General features: G+C 39.5%; 1 protein-coding gene across 6 annotated transcripts; it reads left to right on the plus strand.

Annotated features, from left to right (window-relative positions):
• Positions 1 to 224: 224 nt before the first annotated feature.
• Positions 225 to 8,582, plus strand: LOC6619468 (43 kDa receptor-associated protein of the synapse). Of its 6 annotated transcripts, XM_032723852.1 has the most exons (13): positions 225 to 317; positions 385 to 819; positions 868 to 964; positions 1,030 to 1,093; positions 1,157 to 1,231; positions 1,323 to 1,405; positions 1,815 to 1,984; positions 2,043 to 2,227; positions 2,806 to 3,280; positions 3,348 to 3,446; positions 6,153 to 6,344; positions 7,066 to 7,265; positions 7,790 to 8,582. In XM_032723852.1, the coding sequence occupies exons 5-13, from the start codon at positions 1,194 to 1,196 to the stop codon at positions 8,166 to 8,168; spliced, it is 1,821 nt and encodes a 606-aa protein (XP_032579743.1). In that variant the 5' UTR covers positions 225 to 317; positions 385 to 819; positions 868 to 964; positions 1,030 to 1,093; positions 1,157 to 1,193; the 3' UTR covers positions 8,169 to 8,582. The 6 variants fall into 6 exon arrangements, with proteins under 6 accessions (XP_032579743.1, XP_032579747.1, XP_032579744.1 ...); XM_032723856.1 differs by lacking the exon at positions 7,066 to 7,265 and having other exon boundaries at positions 7,790 to 7,892; XM_032723853.1 differs by lacking the exons at positions 1,030 to 1,093; positions 1,323 to 1,405.
• Positions 8,583 to 12,163: the final 3,581 nt, after the last annotated feature.

The raw sequence follows: 12,163 nt of genomic DNA on the forward strand, positions 1-12,163 counted from the left end.
TTGAACTAATCGTTCGATTGGATAAAAATAAAATCTTGCCCCCTTAACGTAAAAAATGGAAAAATTGCCAACAAAAATAATTGAACATTTTAAACATATTTTTGCGGTTTGTCGTCTTTAGAGTGTGCGTTCTGAAACAGCACTGTTGTCACAAAATATGCGAGCTAAGTCACTTTCTAGTTTTTTAGTTGCCCAGATCTCTACAATCACACGGACAGGCGGACATGACCAGATCGACTTGGCTATATATATGAATATACTTTATATAATCGCAAATGTTCTCCTTATTAATTGAGTGTTGAACAAGGAAATACTAAGTTCGTTGTGTGTGTATTCAGGAGAGCTCAGTGTTTTTTATTTTTTCCTTTTATTTACATATTCCAGTTGCCGCCGTAGTCTTTCTCAAGAGTTGGTGTGACAGAGTGAACTGGTTAAAACTGGTTCCACTGAACCATCTACAGCAATATGTTTTTCACCGCGCATCCTCCGACAAATCGTAGAGCACCACCACCATGCGGGCAAAAAGAACAAGAACCTCCAACTGGACTACTACATTGTCGAACGCACAGTTTATAGAAGTGTATGTTCTTGCGGATTCAGCAGAGATGTAGAACTGTAATACTGCGTTCCGATTTTTAGTAAATAGCATTAACGACCATTTGAGGGTAAAAACAGTGCAAATGTGCATGTTCTTCGCTTGTTGGAAGACATTACAGACTATTCCACAAATATTTGTGACAGTGAAAGAAGCGAATATTGGAGCAAGGTCACTCATACATATAACTCCTGTGAGGAATAAGGATTTATTGCTGGTTTAAGGTACAGTGGTTGATGTCGAAGCTGGACTTTAATTACCTTTAAGTATAGTTTCAGTATTTTCTTACATGTTTTCTACGACTACTTAGTTTATATTAAATGTTAACAGCATTTTTCTTTCTGACTCTCCATAAAGATTTATAAATGAGTAAGTTTTCTATAATATACAGAAACACAAGATTAAACAAGAAAATTGCAATTTTAACCTTCAAGGGCGTCGGTGGTGAGAAGTCTTATGCAACTAAAGCTAGCTTGATCTGATTGGACCATTTAATTTGTACGCCTATATTATTTATTATTATTATTATAAAAGTGTAATATTGTCATATTTTACTTTCAGTACGCTCCAAAAAGATTGAAAAGAAAAGCAGTCTGCCATGTCATGGGAGAGCATTAATTCCAAGGATCTCCTTAGGTATTTTAATGCATTTTTCCTTTTGAAAACTATTATTTTACGTTTATATATTTATATATTTGTTTACGCGCTATTTTCATGTTGTCCTTAGCATCCCACCAAGCCAGAATCTGTCTGCAACACGTTTACTTACATCACCTGATGGATCTCGTTACCTATTGGAAAATTCAAGCGGTTTGAATGTTACTTCTGTAAAAGTATTTAATAATGTTGTTATGTTGATCTTTTTTCAATCATTGCTATATATATTGTATGAAGGACCCAAACACCAAATTGGTTTTATTATTATTTCCACTCTAAGCATCAACTCTAATGCCCAAAGTTGCCACGCCCACACTTATATTATTTTTTATGTTAAAAAAAAATATATAATAAATTTTATATATTTTATATATAAAAAAAAATATAAAATAAATTTTATATATTTTAATTTTTTTTTTAATTTTAGATTTGTTTTTCACACCACTCACAAACCGCCAATGTCTTGCACTTCAACACTTTTAAAAAATGTTTTTATTCCCTTTTGTTTTGAAGCTTCAAAGGAATGTTTTCAATGTTTTAACATTTGTTACATATTTTACAGACTTGTGTCACTTAGATGAGAGTTTTTCGCGGTTGGCGGGATATGGATCCAGTCCAGACGTAGGATCACGTTCGGCATGGGCTAGCCAGGCGCTATTACGATCAGGTTCTGTTATCAGTTGCTTTTTGTCCTGCCAGCAAAGCTTAAGGCAGTACATAGCTAAACGGAAGGTGTGAAACTTAGAAATACACATGTGTATATCACCAATACAGATATATTCTTCTCCAGATCGAGCGAGGACGACGGCTATATGAACAAAACAATCAAACGGAGGCCGTACGCACTTGGCGTAGTGCACTGAAAGGGACGTGCCAAAGAGAGGACTGCTTCCAGCTACTAGGATATTTGTATCAGGCACATATGGACTGGGGAAAATTTCGTGAGGCAATAGAATTTAGTCATCAGCAGCTCGGGTAAGTTTTGGGATTTATTATTTATAATTTTTATTAGTAATATTTCTTAGGAAAGAGATCATGACTAAATATTTATATACTTTAAGATACCATTACTTAGCTGGTGGGAGTTTGGTGGAGTTTTGTTAGCATATCGATAAAAATTGAAAAAAAAAAAAACAATGAAAAAACCCAAAACAAAAATAATCCAAATTGTCATAACTAATAATGGGAGTCAAAGTGGGGGTGGTCGTTCTTAAAAAAACTTGCGCTCTACCTTTTCTAAAATCTGCATGCTTTACCTGAAGATCTCGATCGACTAGGCGAGTAAGTCAAGAATATGTACCTTTAAGGTCATTCTGGGTTCGTTGAAGATCGTAACAAGATAGGTAACGTGTTCAACTCTACAAAGTATAATTAATATTAAAAAGGATTACAAACTTTTTGACCACGTCCACTCTTAAGCACACGAACCGCTCTAAACTGTCACGCCCACACTTATGAAATATATTTTAAGTTTTTTCTTCAGTCTTTATGCTTTTTTAATTTTTGAAATTTCGCCAGCCACTCCCCCTAGCTGAGTACTTCGATTTTCTTAGAATTTCAGAGGAGCTGGATTCGCCAAATATGAGGGCCGAGACGTATTTAAATCTCAGCAGGGCACACGCCAGCTTGGGAGGTTTAGAGCGATCGCTGAGTTATGCCAGGCACTCACTTTACAATGAGTGCGGCACTAAATGCAGAAGTGGACTTGTCCATTTGACGGTTGCACGTGTATACCTAGAAATGGGTGGGTTCTCTAGGGCTTTGGAGGGCTTGCAGGGTGCCTACAAAATTGCTACAGCTATTGGAGATCCATCACTGGAGTTACAAGTGTATGTCGCGCTTTCTGAGCTTTTCGGACGCCTTCAGGATAACGATAAAAGTGCAACATACGCTTCTAAAGCCTACGACTTATCACGATCACTGCAACTGGGTGACCTAAACTCATGCCACCATAGAGCAGCTCTATTGCGAATGGCGGTTTCTCTCCGAAAGCAGGGTGAGCTTGGAGACGCGCAAGATTATTGTAAGGTATCGTCGAGACTGTGCATCAACTGAACTCAAGATGTGTTCACGCCGTATAATTATTTCGTTTCAGGAGGCCACTAAGCTTTCCCTTATTTCTGGAGACCAGGCGACTTACACGAGAAGTATTCGCGTCATGGGCGACATTTACCGAAAGAAAATGGACATGGATGTAAGTATTGCACAGTAAAGGCAGCGTTGAAAACAAAAATGGTGCTCACGAATGCTTTAAGTAAATTTTGAATTTTGTTCGCATCGAACTGTTTGAGGAGTTATGTAATGTTATTCAACGCAAGGAAGAGTTCTAGTTCAGCTGGACAGGGAATTTGCTGCTTGAATAGGATGGGACAGTCGGAGGAACAGGCATGAATACATTGTCGGGCTCGCTTTGCGTAACGAGCAACGGATAAATTTATATATTGTCAAAAGAACTGTTGTATACCAAATTAGAACCAAATATGATCGTTTATATCTCCTTGACTACGATCTTACTTCTGACTGAAAACAATTCTTCCTTCATCATATAATAAGACCTTGGAGGACTGAAGTGGATAAGGGTTTCGTGTGAACAGTGGTTGCTCACGAGTAAGTCGGAACTAAGTTCAACTAAGTTCAAGAAGCACTCTGCTTGTAGAGCATTCGCTCCAACGGACGCAGCATGCCTACAGGGCGGGCAAATCAACTGATACTGCCCTATATCACCTGAAAAGCCTTACTCATAAGGAAGTGGCGTTATGTGCCTTCTTAGACATAAAGGGTGCATTCGACAATACCTCCCATGAGGCTGCCACCGCATCCCTGGCAAGAAGAGGACTAGATGCAACAACCAGCAGATGGATCAAATCACTACTGGCATCTAGGCGAGCCTCCCACTGTAGGAGGACAGTGGTCTACAGTATCTACCACAAGGGGTTGCCCCCAAGGGGGTGTCCTCTCGCTTCTCTTGTGGAGCTTGCTGGTAGACGAGTTGCTGGACAGACTGACCCGCAGAGGTATACTTTGCCAAGGCTATGCTGACGATATTGTCATTATAGCCAGAGGTTAATATGAGGAAACACTCTGCGATATTATTCAACTGTGCCTCAATATCACCAGCGAATGGTGCAAGGAAACGGCCTGAGCCTAAATCCCAGCAAAACTGTTATTGTTCCTTTCACAAATAGGTACAAGCTACAGACAATGAAGGCAATAACCCTGTCAGAATGTTGCATAGAGGCCAACAAATAAGTTAAGAATCTTGGGATAACCCTCGACTCCAAACTTAGCTTCAAAACTCATGTCGATAACACAATTGATAAGTGCACCAGAGCACTTTTCACGTGTAGGAAAATTGCTGGAAAGTCATGGGGAACCTCACCACGCATTATAAGATGGCTGTACCTCATGGTAGTCAGACCCATACTAACCTATGGGGTAATAACCTGGGTAATAGAGCACGCCTTAGCACCACTAAGGTGAATCTTTATAAGCTGCAAAGAATGGCCTGCATATGCATAACAGGAGCAATGCGTACCTGTCCCACTGCAGCCCTAGAAGTACTAATGGAGGTAACGCCGCTTCATATCGTCATTAAAATGAAACGGAAAGCCACCCTAATAAGAATTGAGGGGGCAGGAAAAGACTGCAACCTCACAAGAAAGGATGCTGAAAGCCTAAAAAGGGATATCCCTTTACTGATGCTACCAAGGGATGAGATGCCAGCTGAGCACAGGTTCGCTCAGTACTTCAGCACTCATCTCAGTAATAAAAACAGTTGGACAATCCTGGGGAAAGTACACCCTATGAAACCACAAACAATAAAGTGGTATACAGACGGATCCCTCACCGACGAGGGAAGTGGGCTGGGGGTTGTAGGCCCCAGGTTAAAATACCACGAATCAATGGGCAGATACACCAGCATTTTTCAAGCTGAAGTCTGAGCTATTGGACGCTGTGCGGAGTTTAATCTGCAAAGGAACTATCGTGGCCAGGACATTGCTATACTGTCTGATAGTCAAGCAGCCATAAAGGCGCTCAGCAAAGCTAAGATAGCATCTAAGCTAGTAAATGAAGTGAGGACAGCCCTAGACAAACTGGGAGCTGTCAACAAACTGTCCCGGGACACAACAACATCCCGGGAAATGAGCTAGCAACAACCTAGCCAGAAAAGGGGCAGAGAACCCTCTAATTGGGCCCGGACCATTCTGTGGTGTTGGTCACCACAGAGTACTGGGCTTACTTAAGTCAATAGAGGAAGAAAAACGTCTGTCCTTCTGGGAACACCTACCAGGACTTAGGCAGTCTAAGATTCTCCTTCGCGAATATAACCATAAAAGATTTAAGACACCGTGCGCATTTTAACTGGCCTTCTTACGGGGCACTGCCGACTTCGCAGTCATTTGCATAAGATTGGCATTGCAGACAGTGAACTCTGTCGCTTCTGCTGCATGGAGGAGGAGAGCTCTGCACATATTATATGTGACTGCATGGCGCTTTCCATCAGGAGGAACAGACTCCTGGGCGTGTAGTCCCACGGGAAACAATTGCAGCCCTGAACCCCAATAAAATTCTGGCATTTATACAGTGCATTGGACTTCAGGGAGATCTTTGAGGGGTAGTACAATAGATCAGAATAGGTCGCAGTACACATAGAAACCAACTTAATAATAATAATAAGTTCAAGGCGAAAGCTGATATGTAGCCAAGCTCAGAAAACGAATAAAACAGCCACAGAAATCGGACCATTTAATAAACTTTTTTTTAGCCCACGCTAGGTAAAGATTAGCTTGAATATCTACTTAATTCGCAGATCCGAATTATTTTATATTATTATATTCCATTTTTAAAGTATTACTTACAAATTATGTAAATTTCTAATGATAATAAAACCATATTTTAGCGTGCATTCCGGCAATATGAACAAGCTATGGGTACGTCGGCAAGCTTAGGAGATCGTATGGCCCAAATGGAGGCTATGGATGGAGCAGCTCGTTGTTTGGAAACACTCCGTCTACAGAACAAGATCTGCAATTGCAGACCACTAGAATTTAACACAAGACTTCTGGAAGTTGCCAGCTCAATTGGAGCCAAGGTAATGCATATAACCCACATATTCGATATGCCCAGTCAAAAAAATATTTGTATAACTTCTAGAGTAAAAAGTTATATTAGCCTCATATAGGAGTGACACCGAAAATACACATACAAACATAGTCTATTTACCCTATATTTTCCTGGAAAATTTCTTTTTTTTAGTTTTCGCGATTTGGAATTTTAAATTGAATAAATACAGATCCCCCTTGACAAAATCAAAGATCCTTTGGAAGGGGATATTTTTAACGCGATTATTATATCATAACGGGATCATAGGGAGCTTGATCAAGAATATAAATACTCTATAGACTGGAACCAATTCTGTCTAGCTGCTACCTTCTTATTAACGAATTTAGTTTATCCCCTTACTGTAAATTTAATTTTTTGATTGTTTACAGTTGTGTTTAAAGATAGGTCAGTAGATAATTATTATCTATATTTATACCCATAACTTATAAACTAATAGGTTTTCTAGATTCTTTGAACGATTCTAACCTTATGCTTACCTTGGCGTTAGCACCTGTTTATTATATAGTCTTGAAGTGACTCACTAGGAAAGTATATTTAGGGTGTCCGTCCGGTAGAACATTGAAATCTCGGCACTTACAATTTCCGAGAGGTATACATTTTGACATATTTTAATTTGAAATTTATGTTTCATAATTGCCTGCTCTGATATTCATTGATAACCGATTGTTGAAATTGTGCTGGTTGTTTAGTTTCTGGTTCGCAAAATTCGTTGCCGACTGGCATTGATCTACCGGGCACTAGGAGACGAAGATCAATACAACACTCATTTTAGACTAGCTAATCAAACGGATGCTGCGCTAGGCTTAAATTGCGGCGCGTGTGGGGAGTTGCTTGGACTTCGTCCAGAAAACTTGGAAGCTCTACCCTGTGCACACATTCTTCATGCAAGGTAAGCTTTTTAAAAAATTTGTATGAACACTATTTTCGGTATCAATTCCTTAAAAGGGAGCGTTTCCGTCCCTACAAAGAATAAGTATTCTTGAAAGCAACCTAGGAGATGTCGCCTTCGCAGCTCTTGTTTGTTTTAAAATCTTGCCATGGCATATTGCTAAAGTCTGTCTCGCGTCCAGAGGCATTCGTGAAGGTCTGAAATCATTTTGATTAGCTCGCCGATACCCAACTACGTAACAATATTCGTTAAAAAGTAGGTGACAGCTATGTATACTGGGAAGCGCTCGACCATACTTAGTTAACCTAATTCTGACCGCGATCTCCAGCCGAATCCCTATGGCCGTCTGAAATTCGAATTCACAAAACCCAAATTTTTGTAAAGTTATTGCAGCCTTAACAGACCGCTCCTCTTCAACTGGTCGTGTTCGTCCGTGCTTTAGATTATAAATAAAGAAAAGATAATTTTAAAACCGTATTAATTTTTTTTATTTCAATTTTTCATATGTATGTGGTCCCTTCCAGATGTGCCTATGAAATTTTGCGACGGCGGGAGAAAAATGCCCCGCGATCATGCCCCGCCTGCAACAAACTGATCAACTCACGCACACATCTCTGCGGCAGCGTTCCGGTTGAAAGTGAAAGCACCAACAGAGGCGGCACAGTCGCTTCTACCTTCAATACGAATTCTTTGTCGGTCGACGGCCTCCTAGGGATAAACTCCGACATCCTTTTACCTTCGGCTGCGTTTTGCTACGTTCAGAATCCAGCTCTAGATACCGAAAACAGCGCTCTCCTGTCTCCCAAAGTCATTTACCACAGCAACTTATCATTGGCATCGCTAAGTATGCGTGCGTCTAGCCTGACAATCGATAGCGGCCAAAATGTGACGTCATCTGTGTGAAAGAAACAACTCCACTTTGAGCACCTAAAAGTTGGACGATCGTGTTATCGTGCAATATCTGGAACGATACGGATTTTATCGCTTGTTATTATAGATAGATAGTTTTTCTTTTGAATTATAGATTATTGCATTTTAAATGCTCACAGAAGTTTTTGATTTAGTTCTAAGCCTGTTGCGAACAATTGAGACACAAGCATTTGAACTACTGCTTATGCTTAGATCCTAACTTGTTTCTCTACTACAGTACCTTATCCAAACAAGTACTTGTCACGTATTGTGTATTGTCGTAGGCTAAAATTAGTTCGCAGTTACATGCTAGATTGATCTTACATTTAGAGTATGAATGTGCACACACAAAAGTTGTTTAAAATAAATCGTTACTATGTGTTACTAACACAAATTAATACAAATAAATTTAGTAAGTCTTCCTAACTGACTTATACTTGTTGCTCGTTGAGTAAATGAGTTGTTCAAAATTATTTACTTAGTAGGATAGATGAGTCTATCTAGCCATGTTTGTCTGTACGCATCGATCTCAAGAACTATCAATGCTAGAGAACCGTCCACAAAGCCGCAAAATTTGTTTAATGTTTATGTGATTATATTTCAACCAAATTCATACATTTTTCTTTAAAAGCCGAAAGCTTCTTGGTACGAAGTCGGGGAGCGCAGAGGATCCAAAAGAAAATTTAAATTTGTAAAATTAGGCAAAAGGACCAAGACAGGGCAATATAAGAAAGGAATGGGTTATGGGATTCCTTTTCTAAAGAGCGAGAGCCTTTTTTTTCGCTGATTCACGTACGATTAGATATTTGAGAGAAACAATTTAATGAGTAAATGAATAACTATAAAAGAAGAAAAAAGAATATGCTAAGTATTTTCAAAATAATTACTGCAGAAGAATGAGTTAAATATATGTATATCTAGAGAAGAATTGGTGACGCCGAGTAGAACGAATACGTCATATTGGGAGCAGTATTGTCGAAAGAGCGAGCCGAATTCGTATTTGTGAGTTGGCGAGACACTCAGACAGTTGCAGCATTGGTGAGTGGCAGAAAACTTTACGATTTGGCGGTAGGCAAGCGAAATTCGCCGCAAAAAGAAGACGTAACTGGATGATATTTGTTAACGGATGAATACTACGTGATTGTGCTGTTGCACTAACAGGAGTTCAATTTTACGAAATGTATTTGAAATTAACATTTCATTTCAAACTATTTTTTGTTTTTTGCCGAATGGTATATTTGAATTAAGCTGTTATATTTGACAAGCATTACCTTGATTTCATACACTATTCTAACTATAGTTAAGTTTGAAAATGAACAGGCAAGAGCTTTTTCCACTGCTACTTGCAGAGTTACGTGAAAAATTAACAGAAATTAACTAAGCAGAGATGGAGATGGGGATTAAAAAACAGACCGTTTGCTCACTATGACTTGATTTCTGATAATGAAGAAATCGAAGTGAATGATGATCAGGATGTAGATGAGTAATTTGTATCCGCAACATCTAATAATGTGCAGACAGGTCGAAGTGGTAGCAGGATGAAGGTGGGCACGATCGCCAGGTTAAAATTCTTAATTCGGAAAGGTCACGGTTTACATTGAAGGATGTTGAAGGAAGTGGTATGCGTTTTCGGGAACTTATTCACCAGACACTTGCGGTGGAATGGAGTCAACTGCAGGAGTCACATGTAAAAAAATTGTTTAGTGGAACGGCAAAGCTTTTTATTCGTAGTCAGCGTGATTGGAAAACTTTTAAAACCGCATTGCTTGACGGTTTTGGTGGTAGGGGTGTCATCGGTAGAGGTTCATCGTACACTTTTAAAACAATAATTTGTTTTGTTTTCTACGTCGTAGCAATTATTTGCAGATAGGGAAAAGAAATTTAATGGGGCCCGAATAATGTTTGACTGGAATCGGAGAATGTCAAATCGTAACTTTTGGAAGCCTGCCAATCCCAGTTCAAATTGATGATATAGATCTCAACCTAGAATTCCACTTCATAGCCGACGAAGACATGAATTTCGATGCGATTTTAAGTAGAACTCTTTTACTAATGGTAGACATGAAAATCACGAAGGGTGCTACTAAATTCAGACTAAAATCAGACAGGCAGGTAGTGACAGGGTTAAAGAAGCAGGTCTACGATAAAGAGCAGAACTGAGGTTCATCCATGGAGTTGCTGAACGAATTTAGAGCTTGTGCATGATATCTGTAGAGCGAACAGCAGGCAAGCTTGACGTAGAGTTGTTGCATTTGCCACATTCGAAGCGAAGTGTTGTAGAACGTTTGATAGAAAAGTACAAGCCGAAAAGAAACGTTTATTGTGCGATCGAGATGAAAAACCTCCCTACAGACGAAACACCAGTGTTTCAACATGCTCGACGTTTTGCTTACACTGAGCAGAAGGTAGTAGGCGAGCACGTTGAGGAGTGGCTTGACTAAAAGATTATTAAGCCCAGTTCATTTGTTACACAGAAATGACAATACGAGTTTCATAATGGTAGTTCTAAGAGAACTTTTTTAATCCGATGACACTATAGTCTATATGGAAGATATTATAATTCCAAGTAGAGACGTAGAAGAAGGTTTGAAAAAACTAAAAAAAGGGTGCTGGTGGTGGCTGAGCAGAGCGGGTTGCGAATTAACTGGGCCAAGTGTATGATCTTACAGAGGGTAGACTTTCTAGGGTACGTCATCGAAAACATGAGTCATGAACTGTAAGTTGTTGCAGTCATTGCAGCACTGACAAAATGGCGTGTAAATGTCCTGGGAATAATGTGTAAAATCGTCACAGACTGTAACGTGTTTGCAATGGCGGTGAAGAAGAAAAAAGTTCCGTTGCGAGTAGCTAGGTGGGCAATGTTTTTACAACTACGAACGACTACGAAATCGAATATCGATCAGGAACAAAGATGAGGCATGTAGACACTCTCAGTCGAGTGGAATGTTTTGTTTAGCCAGAAAGCGGAATGCATACGCTAAAAGAAGCTCAGCTGGCAGGTGATTGGATCAAGGCAATCAGAAGTTTAGTTGAAACAAAGGGATTACATAATAAATCAGATATTTTGCAAGGATCCAGGCAGAGAAATAATCGTCATTGCATACCAAATGGAGACTGAAATCATTCAGATTGCTCATAGGCAAGGCCATTTTTCGTCGAAGAAGGCACAAGATCTGGTGGAGAAATCTTATTTCATTCCAAAGCTGAAAGAGGTGTTGAAAATTATGGGAAGTTATGTTGAGTGCATTTTAGTAAACTCAAAAGCAGGAAACAGGAGGAATATCTCAATCCAATTGATACAGGAGACAAACCACTCGTCACTTATCGTATAGATCACGTAGAACCGATGGAGATCACCAAAAAGAAGTGTAATCACATACTAGTCATCGTAGATGCATTACCGAAATACGCTTGGTTGTATCCGACTCGGGTTGAGAAGGTACTTAATTGCCTAGAGAGAAATTATAATTGCCTAGGTAAATTTTTAGTAAGCCATTTAAGTTTGTTTAAGACCGTGGTTCATCTTTCACATCACATATGTCCAAGGAATATTACGATAAACAGCAGATTCGGCATGTATTGATCGCAACAGGTGTACATCTGGGTAACGGTCAGGTAGAAAGAATGCACAAAATCGTGGTGCAGATGTTGTCGAACCATGAGGCTAGAGAGCCATGGAAATTGCTACAAGCATATGGGTAAAGTTCAACAATGGATATCGAGCCCAGAAGCACAAGTGTCCTTTTCAAACTACTAATAGGTGTTGACATGCGAGTTGTTGACAGTTCAGAGCCTAAAAAACAGATGCAGCAGTCGTCTTTGATATAGGAGTTGGACAAAGATCGTTAACATATGCGTCAAGAGGCTAGGAATAATATAGAAGCGTAGCAGATAGAGAACAGGAGAGCTTTCAATCAGAAGAGAAAGGACGAAAAGTTCAGGGTCAACGATCTTGTTGCAATCAGACATACTCAGACGTATGGCGTTTG

This window comes from Drosophila sechellia, chromosome 4, assembly GCF_004382195.2.
Source record: "Drosophila sechellia strain sech25 chromosome 4, ASM438219v1, whole genome shotgun sequence".
Lineage (NCBI taxonomy): Eukaryota > Metazoa > Arthropoda > Insecta > Diptera > Drosophilidae > Drosophila > Drosophila sechellia.